Here is a 20,603-nt window from a genome sequence, read left to right as displayed (position 1 = left end):
TAGCACCGAAAAAGCAGGTGATGCCGCGTTTAATGTAGCTCAAATGAAGCAAAGTACATCTATAAATCCATCACTTTGAATATGTGACACCCAGTTAGTCATGCCTTAACGGTCAGTTAAGTGGTAACATCAAGAAAAACCCTTGCCGTAAAATGTAAAACACCAGAGAGGAATGTGCCTATGGTTTTATGTTTTTCTTTAATAATCTGCACACATCAAATCAATTAAATGAAAACAATATATCAATTTATGATCACAGCTGTATTCACCACAACAAAAGATTTCATAATTTGATATATACAGGATTCTATAACTGTCCAATTAATCAAATTTCATAATCATGATTACGATTTAGGCTGCTATGACTAAATGGACCCGATCGTCGCTGATATTTTCATGTTCATTTTATTTATTTATTTATTTTTATTTACATGTAATCACATTGCTGCTGATGAAAAGTACTTCATTTGTAGCAGAGCTTGCAACCTAGTCATCCAGCCACCAGGGAGCGAATGCATAGTTGGCACCGTGTTCCATGTCCAACTTCAAAATAAAAGCATTGATGTCCAATGTAGTTATATATGAAGCTTTTATTTTGAAGTTGGCCCTCTCAGAATTAAGCCTAAACCATACAGTAAATTTGCTCCTTGGTAGCTGGCCGACTGGGTTGCTGGCAGTCCTATGAATGAAGGATTTTTCATATGCAGATATGTTCATATTTTAAATGAAAAAAAAATCCCAGACAATTGGGATCATTTAATTGTGGTACCCAACGATTCAAATGCGAATTATCGTGCAGTCTTAACGCACAGGCATATATTCTTTAACCTCTGCAAACAAACACCTTTGGGAGTACAGTTTACTAAATCAATTAAATTAGTTGTGAAGCATTTGCATTGCAAGTGTGGTCACGGAACAAATGAAACTTGTATCTCAGGGCGGCACTTTTTCATTTCCTTCCTCTTCAATTATTTAAAGTCAAGAGCCACAACATAAATATTGGGCTTAAATACAGTATTGACTTTGTTTTATGAACATTTTAATGTCCTAGATAATGATGCTATATAGTCCAGAGTCCAGTGATCACTTGCATTCTTTGTCCAATCGGCCTCCCTGTCTAAATCGTGTAGTGACATTTTAGCAGAAAACCCAAAACAGAATCCAATCAAGTGTTATTGGATTGGCATCATTGTCAAGAGTGAACATCATCCCTTTAAAAGCCCATCTTTGATGCAGATAGTCGTACCTTATGTTGTTACCTGTGAATGTAAACAGATGAGTTGTCACGCAGATGTAGACGCGTTAACGATTTAAGAAACCCAGAAATGTAACTTAGCCTGCCGCATTCATTTATATTCAAGACAAATATTCTCTCTATTTGAGTGACAGGTGCGTTTTCTGTTATAGAGTCTTAGATATTTTGTTTCCACCCCTAAAAATGTAACCGGGGCAACGCAACCCATGCCTGCAGTGAGCCATACTTCATCCTGTGCCTCTGATCCTCAATGTGACTGTGTGTGTGTGTGCGTGTTTGTGCACGTGTGTCTGTGTGTATATCTTCAAAATTGTGTGTGTGAAAGAGAAAAGTGTGACAGAGAGAGACTGCCAATCTCCCCCATGATGCTTTGCCATCTGCTATGCTTGTGTGCGTTTAAAAAAGAAAACGTGTAAGTGTGTGTGCAGTTGTGTGTGCCTGTAAATTGCCTAGTGGGCGTGCATGCATTTTCGAGTCGCACTCGCCTAAAGTTTGCAGGGTCACGGGAAGCATGAGGTAATATTTGTCAAAGCTGTGTCCCGGCGTGTGACGAATACACCCTTCTTCTCAACTTTTCGAAAGAATGGCACACAAAGCCATGAATAATTGACGACAAAGTTATTTTGGATCTGCGTCGTGTGCGCGATTAAATCACAGGCTGTGGTGTAAACATGAAAGAACAAAAATGACTTTGAATTCATTAGAATTCCGCAAAGTTTTGTGGTGCAATGCAGAGCAATAGTGTTAAATCTATTTCTACTACCCCCCACCCCACACACACACATTTTTTTTCCCATCTACAGTCAAACGTGACATGAAAAATGTCTGCCTCACAGTGTGCGTGGCCTTCCTGGATGATCTTTTTATTTTAGCGCCGTCTGATTGTCGTCATGGCGACTGGTCCGTAGCTATTGTTGCCTCCTCCTTGCGATAAAAAACATCATGGGTAAATGGGCGAGGTGACATGAAAAAAATAATAAAATCTTCCGAGGGCTCCCAGTAGAGCAGGGCCACACTAACCAATTTGATTACATCAGCCTGTTGGAGCACATTAACCGGTGTACATTTCACCACCTGAGCTGTGGTGTCATTATCTGTTCCATGCAATATGGAGCACATGTAGCTCCCATCAATCTTCGCTGTCTGGATGACCATCTGTCTTGTCACGCTGAAACGGTAATAAGCTTCCAACTCCGTGCCTTCTTTTGTGATACATATTCACTCGATGCTGAGATATGATTAGGCACGACGAGTTGTGATGTCGATGAAGGGAGGCTTCAGGGACTGCAGTTCGGCCATAGAATGCATTACAAATTCGACACGTCGCAGAGAAGAGTAATGCAAACAAGCCTGCCAAATTTGATTGAAGAAGAAAAAAATGTTAAGTGTACATATATAAATCTCCTCATCCGTCCTTGTCTTTATAAAGGCAATCCATTGCTTTTTCATTTGCTCAATTAAACTCCCCAAGCTGTTCTGTAAATCGAGGCATCCAATGAATTTGCATTTTCGGGGGTTTAGCTCTCGTTATCTTGCGAACTGCACACTGGAGTGGTAAATGGGCCTTGTTATGGAAGCTAAGTACAGCTAACACACACCTGAAAAGCCAAACGAAATGATGTCATGTTGGGGCGGGGCCTCACGCTAGAAAATATACACCGCATCCCTGTGACATCACGTGGGCTGTGATTTAGTTCAAATGGTGAACAAGATGCTGAAGCTCATCAATTCAGCACAGTTATGTCTTTGCATATGTTTCCAGTACTTATCTTCAAACATATTTAATGTCTTTAGAAATAAGATATCTACTTTGAATTAGGCAATCACTTGTAAAATTTATAGACCCACGTTGTGGGTGACCAATAGTATCAGTTTGTGGAAAAACAAAAACCAAATTTGGACATGGGGGGTTTCCACTCGATATGAATGTAGTATATATAGATTTTTATTTTTATTTTTTACATTGTCTCATGAAGATAAGTGGCTCAGAAAATGGATGGATCGATGTCTTCAAACCCAAATCTCTCAACGTTTTTCAGACCTATTAAGAGAATTTTGTTAATTCCCCATGATACACCTAATGATCTCTCAAGGAAAATAATGACCCACAGCCCAGTTTGGAGAAAGACTGATCCAACCTCTGGAAAAATGTCATGTTCTACCGTAATTCCCGGCCTCCAGAGCGCACCTGGTTATAAGCCTCACCCAGTACTTTTGTCAAGGAAATACCATTCGGTACATATATACGCAGCAGCTGTGTAAAAGCCGTAAGTGCCAACATTGAAACACGAGATAATTTACATAAAAGACGGTACAAAGTTTAATGCTAGCGCCGCCGCGCTAATGCTAACGCTAGCACCGCGCTAACAGAGCCGGTTAAAAAAAACATACCGGCAAAAATCACTAAGACACGGCAATAACACGGTAGCGGAGCACTAATAAGGCCGGACCGGTTAAAATCACTTCCTTGGCACATTTATTCACGTACCTTTTCCGCTCGAGTGCCCCCTTTCGGCTGTTAGAAAAAAATGCACAAATTAGCCGCATCACCACATAAACCGCAGGGTTGAAAGCATGTGAAAAAAGTTACGGTTTATAGGCCGGAAATTATGGTAATTTCTTTTGAGATAATAAAGGTGTCTTTCCTATATTAAAAGCCACAAGAATAAAGTTGTATTTTTAAAATTTGCTTGTTAAAATGTTGCTTCAGGAGAGGATGTTAAACCTTGACTTTAATATAATATTATGACTTAATCTTGGAAAAGTACAACTTTATTCATTTAAGATTATGATTGTATAATCATGAAATTCTGACCTTTTTTCATTCATATGGCATTTATGAGGTTCACATTGTAGCTGTGTTTAATTGATTTTAGGAATATAAAGGGGTCCTTGGAAAAAAAAAAAAAATTCTCCTATGGAATTTAAAAGTTTCTAAACAAAATTTGACCTAAAGGCTTTTAATACCTTTGTTTAATAAACTCTTGACATTCAAGTTGCGAAGTGCGCCCGTAAAGGTCAGAGCCTAATGATGACCATGTGTTTTCCTTTCAACACGACCAGAGTGCATTTCTTGCTACATGGCCACTCGAGATTTGAACCCAAGCACCAGCAAGCTGCCGCTTACTGGATGTGCTTTGGCTGCCTTCCTCCAATAACCCAGCTGTAAAATGCTCCAAAGTCTTTTGTATGAATGCTGTCGATGGCTGAGCTGCAGCTGGAGGAGCCGATGCAGATCAGCTGGCAACTGGAGAAAGCATTTGGCCATCAGCTAGAGGTTAGAGTGCACCTTGGGAGAAGGAAGGGGATGAACGAATGGGTGTCCCGCCACGGATGGCATCACGGGAGGTTAACAAGAAGACAAGGGAGGAGGGAGACAAGGAGATTTCCCCAAAACAGCACCTGATGCAGAAGTGAAACGAGGGTAAGGTTAAATAAGGGTATGGGAGGCTGGGTGAGGGACAAAAGTGGAAGAGAAGGAGAGAGCGCAACTTTGTCAGTAGGTGAAAGACAACAGGGAACACCGGATAAACTGCAGGAAAGATATGGAGGGTTACGCCGAGGGCACGGTGAGATTGGGAGGCCTCCGACAGCCTGGATTGCGGGAGAGAGGGAGCAGACAGTGAAATATGTATGAGCAGTGTCGAATGTTGGAGTGGCCACGCGGCTGCACAGAGAAGCGGCAGCCCTAGTTAGATTAACAGCAGCAAATTGAGTTTCCCTAAGAGGAGAATTTACTTAACGGGCTGCCGGTGAAGCTTAAATCAGCCATGATTCTTCTTATCATATTGTTCAATTGAGAAAAAAAAAAAAAGACACGTTGAAAGCTTTTCTATTGAACCTCGATTACGCCGGCCCGAGATAAGACCGAGGATGTGGAGTGCTGCGCGAAACAGAGCCTGTATATCAGATAGACAGACGTGTTTTTCCAGATTGGCTATTTTTAGAGGAGGAAGTGGCAGCCTGTAATGTGTTGGAGCAGGTCATTAGCTCGATAAGTGGACGGGGAGTCTTTGAATATGCGACGCACCAAAAATGCCGCTTTCGTTTAGGAAAATAGGCAAGGAAGGGTCAGCGGTAATCTCGACACACCATTAGCGCCCACGCAGCGGGGATGTCGCGGTGAAGGCATCGCTTATGCGCATGCTGATACATCAATGACAATCTGGCCTCTCATGTGCAGATACATGCCATGTCACGCTCTGAGCATTTACGAGTGCCGGGCCATGCATTTGGTACCCCGGATTTGCGAAAATAGCTTTTTAATACCACAAGTATCAGGTCACAAATGTATAAATCATGTAAATGTTGTGCCAAAAACACACTATAACGGCGCGCAACTGTGACATCATCATACTCTCTAGAAATGTTGAATTTTAAATGTATTAATATGTCCAGAATTGTGTTGCTTGTCAAACTTGGCTGTGGTAAATCCGACCAATCAGGTGACAGAAAAATGCTGATGTCATCAAGGTCCAGGACAAATTTCCAATCTGATTGGTTAAAGAATCAATCCTATTGGTAATATGCTGTGCTTTAAATTAAATGGACCAGCATCTCTGATTCTAAAGGTTCTGGGGTAGGTAACATTAACAAGGCAAAACAGAGATGCTGAAACCTGATTGGACAAAGAAAATCCAACAGCTAGATGTCCTGAAAGTGGAGCAGCCAAGAGAATTATGAAATGAAGAGAACATAGTGTTGGGAATGACTTATTACACTTTCATGGAACAAATGTTAGAGTTTATATTATGAATGTAAGTTAGTGCTTCTGAAGGCCTTGCTGGCCCTGGCCTGGCCATTACACAATCTGGACAAAATTATTTGGATGAAATTGGAGCAGTGTTTCTCAAATGTTGAAGATGGATCAAATTATTCCAAAACAAATTGCCTCCTACTCCAAACAATCGATCCCACTTACTTAATAAATTTAGCAGTTCAATAACTTGGAGTTTGATCTAAAACTCCAAGGAAAATATTTGGTCTCAACCTCAAACAAGAATCCAATGCCTGCAAGAAAGAATGAGACAACTGATCCCTCACTCTCTGACTTCCCTCTGTAGCTATCCATCCATTTTCTACTGCTTATCCTCTTCGGGGTCACAGGTGAGCCGGAGTCTATTTCAGATGACTTTGAGTGAAAGGTGGATTACACTCCCCATTCACTCCCATGTCACAAATTGACGAACAACTCTTCACACTCACATTTTTGCATTAGAGCAATTTCGAGTTATCACAAATACCAACATGGATGCTTTTAGAATGTGGAAAGCAACCAAATTACCCAAAAATAAGGGAAGACGTACAGTAAATTACATACAAGAAAATGTGATGTGACATTCCTAACACACAAATTTGCAATGCAGATCTTCTGGTCACACGTTTTAGCCATGTAAAAAAAAAAGCACAAAGCAGCCGCCACCCAATGTCTAAATATTCATTCATTCATTTTTTTTTTATATTACCCAAGTTGACCCTTTTCCAAAATTCCACATTCTACATGAAAATGAGGAAATCTGTTGAAATAAATAAATTTTTCATTTCACCCATCCATACATTATCTACCGCTTTTCCGGGTCGGGTCGCGGGGGAAGTAGCTTCAGCAGGGACACACAGGCTTCCCTTTCCCCAGCCACTTCTTCCAGCTCTTCCGGAGGGATACCGAGGCGTTCCCAAGCCAGCCGAGAGACATTGTCTCTCCAGCGTGTCCTGGTTTGTCCGACAACTTTGCAACATTCGGGCCAACATTCCGACGTCAAACGGGACATATCGGGCTATTATTTCCACATTCCCAAAACGCACACAATTTCCATTCCATAACTCCAACATTAATTTGGGCATTTTACAATATGACCTGATTCCTCCATATTTCTCGATCACTTGTCAATCAATGTGCCGGTGCTCAATCAATCGCTTTGTGTGTGGCAAAGAGCCTTCAACTTTTATTTCGTTTGTAATGGTCCACTTGAACCACCTCGCTTGGGGTGCGGCAGCCTTAAAGGCCCGAGTTTTTTTATTTTTTATTTTTATCGTTCAACAATTCCTGCAATGTTGGATGCGCATATTTGCACAAAATTTCTTGAGAAGATGAAGTTTCAGACGGAACAAGCCCAACCTCTGACTAATGGTTTAATTGCGGCGGGCCTCATTATTTTCTCCCACATACTTAGTGTTGGTGCTTGGTTTGGTTCTGATGTGAGTCATATGTGACAGGTTAACAAAGACCCCTTTCTCCCCCACCTGTGTTCTGTCATGGAGGAGAGGAGGAGGAGGAGGAGGACAGACTGAAGAGTTATTGATGGAGGGACAGTGAGCCTTTACTCTGCTTGTGTGATTCTCTGCAAGAACACAGAGCAGAATTATGTGCAGCCGTACGTAGGAGGCCGGGCGTGTTCTTCAGAGGAAGGGGGACGGATGACGACCTCCCTTAAATCTGAAGTCTTTGACGTATGCGACGCTGTTGCATTTTTGCCTTATTTTTACACCTCTTTAAATAAATATTTTCCGTTGCTGTGGCGCTCTCAAGATGTATTATTAATTGACTCTTTTATGTTGCACCATAACAGTGAAATTGAATTACTTAAATCAGAGCTCCAGATTAATGAAATTATCATGACTTTTGAGGAGGGTAAAGAAATTTAAAAATATATCACTGCAGATTACTTCACGGTTCACTGGTAGAGAGGCTCATTAATGCCGAAGCAGTGTGGCAAAATAATAATTTGTGCTTGTTTCTTGTCTTACTTGGTGCACACTGGCTCTATTGTTCTGGTATTAGTCGAGTCAGGGTTGGCCCACATGAGCTCTTAATCCCAGTTCGAAGTGCTCTGGCGAAATCAAAAGACATAATCCTGCATTAGCATGAATTTGCCTTTAATTTTTCTTCATGAGGAGGATTTCTCCTACCTCGTTTTGAATTTTGGGATGAGTCCCCTCTTCCCTTTGCAGCGCTCTGACATTTCATCGATGAATCAGAGATGCGGCGACAATGTTTTCCTCCATTTTGGCTGACCTTCATGTTCTTGCGTGTGTCTGCAGAGTGCCTACCCCTGCTGAGTGAAGCCCCAACCACGTTTCAGTCCTCTCCAAGCGGCCTACATCGGGACCATGCATCTGTCCAGCACAGGCCCTGCGCCTGCCCAGTCCACGAGGCTGATCCCTGGGTTCCGCATCAGGACCTCCTTGTGTCTCCTACTGTGTCTCATCATCCTGATAATTAATGTGAACAATCTTTCTGCAGCCCCAGGTATGTCTACTGTATTTTACATTTTTTCTCACGAATTGTATTCGGTCATCTTCAATTTGGACAGTCAATCATACAAATAGAAAATGAACGTTCACAAGGAGCTGTTGTAGGACACAGCCAAGGCCCAAACGCTCACGCCGAATTCTGACGTCACTTACGAGGCCATGGCCAAAAAGGCACAGATCCCATAAAATGAAATACTACAATATGCATCGTAATTAGATGCTCATAAAAGTAGTTAATTACTTTACATCTTTTATTTTATTATCTATTGAGTCGATACAACCCCCCCCCCCCATTTTTTTCAAGTGCATAATTTTTGGGGTTGTGTTTTTATGGTTTCTGGAACAGATTAATGACATTTAAATTTATTTAAAATATGGTGAAAATTCATCTGATATACAGTGATGCCTACAGATTTAAGTTTATTCATCCATCCATCCATTTCCTTAGCTGCTTATACACACGAGGGTCACGGGAATGCTGGAGCCTATCCCAGCTGTCAATGGGCAGGAGGCAGGGCACACCCTGAACTGGTTGCCAGCCAATTGCAGGCAACATGGAGACAGGGTTAGCAGCACTCACATCCACACCAAGGGGGAATTTACAGTGTCCAATTAATGTTGCATGTTTTTGGGATGTGGGAGGAAACCGGAGTGCCCGGAGAAAAAACATGGAAACTTCAGACATGGGGTTCTGGGATTGAACCCAGGACCTCAGAATTGTAAAGCCAACCCTTTCCATCTGATCCACTGTGCCGTCCAGATTTAAATTGAATGAATTCTAAATTTCAGAACACGCCAGTCAATTATTACCTTTAGGGGACCATTATTTTTTCACACAGGGCCTGTAATATTTTTGTTGTCCAGAATAAATAAATAAATAATCTGGAAGGATTAAGTAAAATATCGGCAGCAGTAAGACTATAAATACACGGCACCAGGAAGACTATAAATAGTGATTAACGTGAGAGAAAATATATGAAAAAAAAGATTCTGAAACGACAATGGATTTGGAAAAGAACTGCTAAAAAGTGACAATAATTTATGTCAAAAGCCAAAATGAAAATCGGATTTAAAAAAAAAAGAGATTAAGAAAAATGTGCATCAAGTCCCAAACATTTTCTCATTATAGTCCATCCCTTTTTGTCTGAAAGCTTCCTAAATTCTTGTAAGAAAAGGCTGTTCTACATTATTTTGTCGCCAAAGCAACAAAAGTTCTGTGACAGCTGGGAGTGTTTCTTTGGAAATAGGCAGGATGTCCGGAGATTGCATGTTGACATTGAAATCGTCCGTCAGTCAGATTGCAGCATTTGTCAATGCCTCGCCGTCTTGTTTCCCAGACAACATTCTGTCCATAACCGGCCAATCGTGTGTGTGAATGGCAGCTGCTGTATGGAATCAGGTGTGAATGCGATGTGCCATGTGTTAATACTGTGAATGAGGAGGGGGTCCGTGTGTGGGATTTGGCTTGCCCAGGCTTTTGTCATATCTCGAAGAAACTGTGTGTGTGTGTTAGTTTGTGCGATACAGAGGAGGGAGTAAAAGCAGTCTTATGAGTACACTGGAAGTGGACTGCTGCTCGTTAATGTTTTGATAAGCCGGGAGGACCCATCAGCATGTTTCTCATCATTTTTTTTTTTATGACAACATTTGCTCTGATTTCCTGCCTCAGTGGTCCACGCACGCACGCACGCACGCACATGCTGTCCGTGTTCACAACACAAAAAAAGCAAATTGCATTTGTCTGGAAGGCATTCTTGTAATGTTCTTTTTGATTTGGATTACTAATTTGCGACAATTATATTTTCTTTGCCATATCAGTGAGCTATACATGTATTATTTACAGTAAACATACATTTCCATAGTTACCTGTCAGTTGGAATTATAGAGGCAGAATGTATCATACAGAATTTTGCGCTACATTATGAGACATTCTGCTAAATTAGGTCAATTTGCTTGTTATAATGCTCTTTTTTTGGACAAATACAAATACTTTTGTCAGATGATCTGAATGATGCCACTTTCTCTGGACCTTGTGGAATAGTCCATACTTTTTTTTTTTGGGGGGGGGGGTGATGTGCTTGGGTAACAGGACTGAGCGAAAACCTAGAGACAACTAAATAATGATTTAAACTTTTCTTTCTAAGAAAATTGTGGGGGGACAGGAAACAAATGGTATTTTTATATTGGTCAAGGTAGTATAATTGTAATTATTGATTATATAATCAGATCGATGTGCAGGACAATTTTACAAATGTTATAGTTAATTGTACAGTATATTGCGTTCATGCATTTTATTTCCATAAGACTTTGGATTAGGTGGAATGCCTCAATCATCTTTATTTCAAGGAAGTCCTTATTACAGGCAATTAAAATGAGATGCATTTGTCTTTAGTCAAAACAGACAAGCAGGAAGTCAACATGACTTCAAGGCTAGTCAGACCACATCTGCTTGCGCTGTAAACCCCTGACATCAGTAATGTTTCACGATAAAAGCCAAATGCAATTTGCAACATCAGCTCTTCCCGCCCTGTATGGGCCTACATCTTTCAGCGAGGATGCATTTCATTTGCATTTACCGTTTTAAAAGCGAGACGATCGCAACCTGACCGGCGGCAGACATCCCAGACCTTCATTTGTTCCCATGTCGATTGCTTTGTTAGACCTGAAACGGAGCGCAGCTTCAATCAGTCACTTAGACGATTAGAGGTTTAAAAAGGTGTTTTGTAAAAGCAGGCAAGTGGTAGGTAGAAGATTAGTCGACCTGGCTGCTTCGGTGAAAACGAGTGAAAGCTTCTATTAAGAGAAAGAGCCGCTCATTAGTAGCCCATTTTCCAGGCAGCTTCCTAAAACCATCCAGCCATAACAAGTTTTTTGTTCAGGGCAAATCCACGCAAAGTCAGTGCCTTGCAGGGCTTTTCCCTGGCTTTAAGAAGAGGCTTAAGTGGTAACATTGCCAGCGGGGTCGGTTTTGCAAGAGGATTGGTGTTGAAGCGCATTTAAGAGAGTACAGAAAACATTCTGGACTGTACATAAAGCCAGTGAGACCGTGTTTGTGCTCAACAAAGCATATGAAATACTGTCATAATCTTGTTGCAGGAGCAAGGTTGGTCTGACGTTTACAGTTTTTTTTCCCCGACTTTCGCAGGTTTTAGGGGCTCACGGCTCGTAGCGCTCCAAATCTTCTCTTTGGGTGTAGTAGGCCAGATATACGGTCCTCTCGGGTCCTATGATGGCCACGAATTTGTTCTGACTGACTGCTCTGTGCCAACTCCAGCTTTACGTATCATCCTGTTGGGATTGTGACTAAGCATTAGATGAAACCACTTCATTTCTGACATTTTTGGCTTTGTCCCATTTCTTTCTTTATAGGACGCTGTGGCGTTATGATATGATATTATTCAAGTGACTTGTCGCAAAAAGCAGTGGATCTAAAAAGCATGAATGCAGCCCCAATCAAATATATATATTTGCTTTTTTTTTTAAGAAACCAAGAATAATATCCAGGCACGGCTAAATTTCGCAAAAACAATATTCACGTGTCTCAAGGCCTGCCGGAAACTGTGTTGTGGTCTGATGACACCAGGGTAGAATTTCTGGCAACAACTCCCATGTTTGGCGCCAAAATAACATTGCACATCATCAGCAGAGGAACGCCACACCCAGAGAGAAAAATGCTGGTGGGAGTATCATGGTTTAGGCTTGTTTTTCCTTCTACTGGGACAGGGGGGATTTAGAGGGGCTGGGGTGGTGTTTACGAGCATTTCCGAATACATCGTATCAGTCAATTTTTTTGCCCTAAATCCTCCAGAGTGATTATGAGGAAGGAATTAAAACCTAAATGTACCACTGTATCTTGTACTGTACATTTTTCCCCCTCATTTTCTACCAGACATACGAGGTGTGTCAGAAAAGATCCAGGATTGGTGTCACAAACGGTAGATTTCAAATCCAGACTACACATTTCCCCTAAAATGAGGGCCAGATAATCAATCAGCACATCAACTACGGCGTTTAATTTGTCAAGTGCGGAGGGAGCAAGAGAATATATTCACAATGGCACTCACAATGTTCTGAGCATCTGACACTTCCTGCGGGGTGCAGGTCCCCCCCCCCCACAAAAAAAATAAAACACTCCACTAATGCAACCTCCCCTACCCAATTGACTGGGCTTTTTACAATTTTTTCCTCTTTCCTAAATTCAACCAGCTTATCAATGAGACCTGTTTTGAAGAAGTGAACAACATCAAAGAAGCTGAGATGATGGAGCTGCTGAGGATTCTGAGAAAATCCTTCCAAGTTTGCATGAAGGCATGGCAGAGAAGGTTGGGAAGTGCGTGAGACGTTAGAGGTTTTAGCTTCTTCCATTTTCTAATGAGTGCTCCAATGCTGGACATTTTTTCACCAGGCTGCTTGGCAATTTCTCCGTAGCCCTTTCCAGCCGTGTGGAGTTGTACAATTTTGTCTCTGGTGTCTTTGGACAGCTCTTTGGTTTTGGCCATGTTACGGGTTTGAGTCTTACTGATTGTATGGGGTGGACAGGCGTCTTTATGCAGCTAACGACCTCACACGGGTGCATCTGATTCAGGATAAAACTGGGAGTGGAGGTGGACTTTTAAAGGCGGACTAACAGGTCTTTGAGGGTCAGAATTCTAGCTGATAGCCAGGTGTTCAAATACTTATTTGCAGCTTTATCACACAAATAAATCATTAAAAAAATCATACATTGTGATTTCTGGACTTTTCTTTTTTGATTATCTCTCTCACAGTGGACATGCACCTACGATAAAAATTTCGGACCTTCCATGATTTCTAAGTGGGAGAACTTGCAATATAGCAGGGTGTTAAAATACCTATTTTCTTCACTGTATGTCCAAGGGGAAAACAATCTGTGGTGATACGAGTCCTGGAAACTTACTGGCATATCTCACATATATATTTTTTCCCAATAGAATCATAAATGTGATAGATCGGGATGGGGATCCGAATGGGCTCTGATGGTTAAGCAGAATCAGAAGTTTAAAAGTGGCACCAGTTCCATTCCCTAAATGTAGATTGTTTTGTAAACCTACAAGTCGGAAAAGCTGGTATTTTAGCATGGTCATGTTCAAAGTAAATAGCCACTGAAATGAAACATTATGCTTGTTTTAGCCAGTGAGATGTAAAAATGTGTTATACCTTTTAGAATCTGCAAGAGATGTTTTTTTTTTTTTTTTTTCCGGCTCCTTTTCCATCTTTGGAGAAGGAGTGAGTCAACACAGCAGGACCTTAGCCGCCCAGACTTAGGGGAAGTGGGAGGAGGGATTCAGGTTGCCATGGTAAGGGTCATCCTGCCTTCGCCCTGATGGATCGCAGCGATTCTGTAGCTGACGAGTAGTTAAGATGGCCACCATGGCAACAGGCCACAGACAGATAGCAAGGGGGTGGGTGCATGTTAACTGATTGATCTGACTCACTCGCCAGGAAAAATGTTGGCTCGGTAATAGTGCCTCAATGGCCGACTTGGAAAATTGTTGTTTTCTTGCAGAGGGCAATTGCAGGACTTTTCGACTCCCGCACTCCGACGCAGCACATAAGTCGCCATCATTCTCCACAATGTCCCCCCCTGTGGGTCAAACAAATTAGCATTAATGTTGATAGACCGACTGAAATGGTTAAGAAGCTCGGAATTTGCATGTACAAATGCCCCAAGGTGATGCCTCTGCTGACAAATTGACCCATCTGTTATTAATACACAGCAGTTAGATGCTCGTATATTGTCCGCTTCATGCTTGCATAACATCCCGGAGTGTCTTTGCTGCAGTTCAGGGCCCGACTGGCCTGCAAGAAGCAGAGTGCAAAAGAGTGAGTTGGACAGAGAGAGCTGTTCCTCTGAAGCCCGGCCATATTTTTTATTTATGACCCACAGGAAGTCCTTCAGAATGTCCTCTAAATGATACCCACGAATTTAGCTCAACACAAGATAGCACAAAGCAAACTGTGACCGGTGCAAATCGGAAGTTGTCAGCAGGGTGTTTGTTGTGCACTCGGGTTTTGTGATCAACTTTCAGTTGTTGTTTTTTTCTGCTTTCTTCTCTCAGCTGCTCCCAAGTTCACCAAGATTCCTACAGACCAGATTGGCGTATCGGGAGGCGTGGCGTCGTTCGTGTGCCAAGCCACCGGGTATCCTAAGCCGGTCGTCTACTGGAACAAGAAGGGCAAGAAAGTCAACTCTCAGCGTATCGAGGTGGTTGTCACAGTGCGCAATGTCAAAATCTTACCTTTACTGCATGGCATGCACAAATGTGACAAATACTTTGTATTTTCTAGTCTAGCCTCGGGCTTGTATCTCTGTGCCCTGAAGCACATTTTCCCAAATGGAGCATTTGCTAAAAGTACGACATTGCCATCCTTCTGATAGTTTAGAATTAAGTCAAAAATTTTAATCTCTTTTCGAAACATGAAAAGTTAAAGTCAGAGAAGAGTTTTGTTACCCTGACAAATTTAAATGGTTTTAAAAAAATCAAGTATATTAAATGAGGCCTCAACATAATGAAAATTCAAGCCGTTCTCTTTGTCAATCAAATGACTGTACTTCAACCAGGAACATTTGAAGCTAATTTGTTAGCATCTTTCTTATGCGTACCCATAACTACATGTTTGAACCGCAAAAATGTATCCACTTAGAGCCTCCGGTGGCTGAAATTTATGCCATCGGGTCATCATGAGGCTTTTTATGCCGTGACAACAAGGTGCTATAAAGATGGCTGTCACATCTGTTTTTTTTTTCTTTTCCAATTATTTTTCTGCCTTCTTTCCATGGCATGCGCACTCACGCATGACACTGAGGCGCTCTAAAGTGACCACGCCAAAGACTATCCAAAGGGAGAATACGTTTTCGGAGTCTAGGCACATCTAGCTGGCTCACCATGATCTATGGCTTAGAGACGGTTCCACTGGGGACGCAACTAGAAGCAGAGGTGACGGTGACGGAAATGAATTTGTTGAGGTTCTCTTTGGGAGAGACCAGCTTGGATAGGATTAGAAATGAGATGATCAGAGTTCAGTTCTCAACAAAGTTAGAGAGAGAAGACTTTGTGGGTTTGGGCACATCCAGAGGAGAGAGGTGAAAAAATTTGGAGTAGAATGATTAGAATCGTGCTGTCAGGCAAGAGAGCTCAAGAACGACCTAAGAGAAGGTTGATAGATGTAATGACGGAAGACATGAGGGCAGTGGGATGCAGAACATAGGCTCCCATGGAAAAAGTCAACGTGCTTCTTACGGGATGAGCAGAAAGGAAAAGAAGAAGGAGAGGCTTAGCTAGCAAGCTCCAGCTGTGGACAAGTGGTTAAGATCTTGGCTTGTCACCATCAAGTCACTGACCGCCAGAAGAATGTTGTTTACAAAATAACGTCAGCTTCGTCAAGTGTGGGAAGAGCTTGAAAGAATGCAGCCCAACGTCCCCCAGACCCACAGCTGTGGTGTCCTTGCGCAAGACACTGATTCCCTCAACTCCTTCCCAGGCGCCTCTGTATCCCACTTCATCGCTGTATGCCAGTAACAGGGTGTGTTTGCTTTGCACAAGAATAAATGCCAAGGGGAAAATGTACGTATGCATGTTTTTGACAGTGTACGATTATTCTTCTTAAAATGCACATCGCAATTGTACAGGATAACCACCGATCCAAGCAAACGCACTCAACGCACTTAGCCATGCCACAGATTGAAAGAATACCATGCCTATTTTGGGGGTGTTACTTAAAGCCCCACTGACATCCCTATATACAGGACATGGAAGCTCTTTTCGAAGAAGAGAACATCCCTCAATCAATTGAAGTGACCGGGGCAATATTACCCTGTTGTTTTGAGCCATGTTTAGATGATATGCGGATCACTTCTAACTAACAGACTCCCCGACAGTATGTATGAGCCACCCAGGCGGCGCTGCGATGAGCTACCCTGGCTGAAGCTGTGCTCGGCGGACCCGGTGCCGATGAGCACATTCTGAGAGGATTACGTCCCACTGCCCCAACCCACAACTATTTTTTTTTGTAGTATCTCTATACACACCTACCTGTCCTTTGCACCTATGCAATCCATTTTTCACGACAAAACGGGTCTTTTTGAAAAGTATGAAAATGAATGCATCCTCCCGAGTGTTTGAACAATATCCACCAATACAACGTGCCGGAATTTTGGCTAACAGGAAGGAACAAAGAGCTACCTTACACCAGGTAAAACTAGTAGAAACATACGAGACCACCTGAGTGCTCTCCTGCTGATAACGTCACTTCCTGCTTCTTCTCCAAAACAAATCCCCCGAGATATAACCTCAGCGCAGTGTACCATATATGTGGAAACAAGCCTAGATGTTGAAAATTGTCTCGATATGAATGTATTTCAGTGCTTATCACATTACAAGATTTCCAATGGCATTTTCTTTAGAACACATGAAATGTATCCTGTGAAAATTAGCGGATACTCCTTCAATCCCATAATTACCCTTTAATTGGTGCCATTAAAATCATGTGCTAAAAGTTTTATTGTCCACTCAAAGGCAAAATTCAGCATTATGTTCCTTGGCAGTTGAGGCAGAGACGTTGGGAAGTGAGATTAACTCAAGCGATACTCGGCTTGCTCGGAGGGCTGAACCGATGCAAAAGATCACAGGCCTTTATTTTTTTGGGTTGGGGTGGGGGACTTCATGCATCAGTGAGCAATCTCCAGCTGCAGTATTACCTGGTTCTTTTAATATATGCATGCTACTAAAACCATGCTTGCCTGTAAATGAATAATTTACTGTAACATAATGCATGGTTCAACATTACATTCCTAACAGTGAGCCCAGAATGGTAAGTGTAACTTGCTGTGCTGCACTGGCGCAAGAGACGACTTTCCTGCAGGTAAAGTATGTGTCTTAATGAGAGGGGGTCAAGTATTGATGGAGCAGGGTCATGTTGAATTTATGTAACAATTTCCACATTACTGCTAAATGTAACTATAGGAAATTAGATACAGCACGGTGGATCCTTGGAAAGGACTTACTGAGAATCCTACAGGAAAAATATTGAACTATTGTTACCAAGTAAAGTCTTACACTAAGTGGTTGCAGGATAAAGTGATAATTATTGTAATAGCTTTGATTTTGTTACATGCTAATCCCGCTACAGATAATGACAAACATAAATACTAACTCGGCAAAAGTCATATTCAACAAAGTAGCTTTGTGTCTGCACTTGACAAGTTTATGGATCCATTTTCATTGTTAGCAGTTCGCCATTCATGAAACCTAAAATCTCACCTATTCTTTTCTCTTTTTGTTCTCATTTTATATACTATGATGCCACAAGACGGTGCACTGGCTATAGATTGTTTTCGACTGACGTTACACACCTTCCAATTTAGAATGCGGGTGCCATCTTGGTTTGGTGAATTCACGGAAACACACGTAACTAAGCAGGAGTCATTCCAGAAAGGCGTATGAACGGGGGGGGGGGGGGGGCACTGCTATCTTATCGGTTGCTTAAACGGGTGTTGGAAAGCGTCTTTCTTTCAATTACCGGCTGTTATCAAGAACCAGTGCGAGAAAACAGAGCAGTTAGCAACTAAACGGCGACAACCGTGGCTGTCTCGTATTACCAGAGCCGATCTGGCAGCTAAGCACAATACCCATGTGTGAATGCAATACATATCTCCGAAATCTGTATTTTCTATTTCATTATAATGAGTTTGCAAAAACGAGTCTCATGAGTTAAGTTAAAAATGTAGCTGTGGAAGTGGAGAAAAAGGTGCAGGTTCCACTTGAGACTCGTCCTGGTCGAACCGCTCTCTCTCTCCCTCTCGGTACCAAAAATTAAAATAATAATCTACACCACTTTTGTTGGTATAATCAACATAATTTAACACAACGCTGACTATAATCACGTGGTGTATATATTTAAATTGCATTCTGCGGTTACAATGGATACCGCCGCATGACGAATGCAGCCATTGATGAATTGGTTGTAGCCCTCCGGACCTTTGTAATTCTTTAGTTGGTCCATGGTAGAAGCGCTTGTCGAGAAGAGGAGATAGTGGGCAATGTCTGGATAGGTTACCGACACCGACAGTAATGTGCTCCATTTGTGGTTCTCCAAGGCATATTGGTTGATATTGTCGATCAAAGTGCACTTCTTGTCGAAACGGTTTCTTGAAACAACATCTAATGAGCACCGATAACTTTCCAAAGTCTTTTTAGCCTTCATGGGTCACTTTTCACAGTCGTACGAACATTTGTGTAACTCCGGTCTATATGCAAAAGGATTAGAGTGAACAGCGCGTCAGTAGAGTGAACCCATCCAACACGGCCAGTTGCCCCGGATATAGTCACGTGGTCGAAAACAGTCTATTGGCAATGTAGTAATTGCTGTCAAGGAAGTACTTTGAGGTGACGCATCTAAACTGAGACAAAGATCGTTGTATGTCATGGAGAAGCTAAATTTAGCCCAGGTAGATAGCGGAAGACGTTACGAGAGAGCCTTTATCACAGTGTATGTTTTTGCTATTCGCGGCAGGCCTTGGTCCTCATCCTTCACACACCAAACATCCTCCTGTTCAACTTCCAAGGGTCCACTGTGACATATTTTTCATTTACTATTGGGAATCTATCAGGAATGACAATAGATAAATTTTTCTTTAATCTGATTAATCACACTTGCATTTTAATTAATCACCGGCACCAATTACCCACAACTGTCAATCTGCTCATTCATCTTTCCTTTTTCCATGAAACTGATCACTGACAGTTAATTTAATTTAATTAATGTAATTAACAGTGAAGCCACCCACATTTCAGATATACAGTACATCTGAAGTAAAGTCGTGTTCAAAATAAATTGTGTGATTAATACATGGTTTATACGATTTTTTTCATTGATTTTTTTGGGTGCTCTTATCAACTTGAACTTTTGCAGCCATTGAATGTATGTTTCCACTGCGATGAAACTAACATCTTCCTCTGTTGCCATTCAGACCATCGAATTTGACGAAGGCGCAGGCGCCGTGCTGAGGATTCAACCCCTCAGAGCACCTCGAGACGAGAACATCTATGAGTGTGTGGCACGCAACAGCGAAGGGGAGTTGTCAGTCACTGCAAAGCTGGCAATTATCAGAGGTGAGACAAAGTCAACGGTGTCGTACCTTTGCAGTTGTACTTAAGTAGATTTTTCAGATATCTGTACTTTACATGAGTGTTTATTTTACCATTTGTATTTTTATTCTCTATATTTGAAAATTTCAAAATGGGCTTGTTCCTATTTTTAAACTCAATGGATGATGTGGTGGCTGCACAGTGGGTCAGCTGGTAAAGCGTTCGCCTCACAGTTCTGAGGTCCCAGGTTCAATCCCGGACCCGTCTGTGTGGAGTTTGCATGTTCTCCCCGTGCCTGCGTGGGTTTTCTCCTGGCACTCCGGTTTCCTCCCACATCCCAAAAACATGCAACATTAATTGGACACTCTAAATTGCCCCTAGGTGTGATTGTGAGTGCGGCTGTTTGTCTCTATGTGCCCTGTGAGTGGCTGGCAAACAGTTCATGGTGTACCCCGCCTCCTGCCTGTTGACAGCTGGGATAGGCTTCAGCACTCCCCGCAACCCTTGTGAGGATAAGTGCTAAAGAAGATGGATGGATGGATGGATGGATGGATGGATGGATGGATGGATGGATGGATGGATGGATGGATGATGTGGTGTAAAAAAATACTGTAAATAGAGAGGTAAATTCCACCCCCCTGCAGTCTCTGACCAAAGGACCCATCGGTAACGTGCACAAGTGTAAGTCTCAAACATCGAACGTAGCCATTCACAATGGCAGGCCACTCTTAAAGTGCATAGTTAAGCCACACAGAACACATACACCCTCAACACAATAGCAGTGTTATCAATATTAAGATAGCATTGCCCCTGTGAACAAGCAAACACCAGCCACACAACGACTACATTGGAAGTCTTATTTGTAATGGAGTGTTAGTGTAAGACTAAATAACATGGGTTTGAAGTTTTATTTTTTTAGGATATACAATCAATTGAAATTCAAGAACAACTTAGCTACCTGTTTGGCAAAAAGGCTGCTAATTCTGTTCCAT

General features: G+C 42.0%; 1 protein-coding gene across 6 annotated transcripts in view; it reads left to right on the top strand.

The window, feature by feature from the left end:
* The window catches only part of LOC133510433 (receptor-type tyrosine-protein phosphatase S-like), a 103,249-nt gene that overhangs the window by 12,910 nt on the left and 69,736 nt on the right, over positions 1-20,603 (top strand). For 3 of the 6 annotated variants that reach the window (XM_061838317.1, XM_061838319.1, XM_061838322.1), the window contains exons 2-4: positions 8,294-8,501; positions 14,584-14,729; positions 19,494-19,635. In XM_061838317.1, the coding sequence (XP_061694301.1) occupies positions 8,363-8,501; positions 14,584-14,729; positions 19,494-19,635 (427 nt within the window). In that variant the 5' untranslated portion in view covers positions 8,294-8,362. Of the gene's footprint in view, positions 1-8,293; positions 8,502-14,583; positions 14,733-19,493; positions 19,636-20,603 lie in introns of all 6 variants that reach the window. The other 3 variants (XM_061838316.1, XM_061838318.1, XM_061838320.1) reach the window with 1 other exon arrangement.

This window comes from Syngnathoides biaculeatus, chromosome 13 (genome assembly GCF_019802595.1).
Source record: "Syngnathoides biaculeatus isolate LvHL_M chromosome 13, ASM1980259v1, whole genome shotgun sequence".
In the NCBI taxonomy this organism is placed as follows: Eukaryota; Metazoa; Chordata; class Actinopteri; order Syngnathiformes; family Syngnathidae; genus Syngnathoides; species Syngnathoides biaculeatus.
Note: the sequence above shows the minus strand (reverse complement) of the source record. Positions and strands in the feature narration are given on the sequence as shown.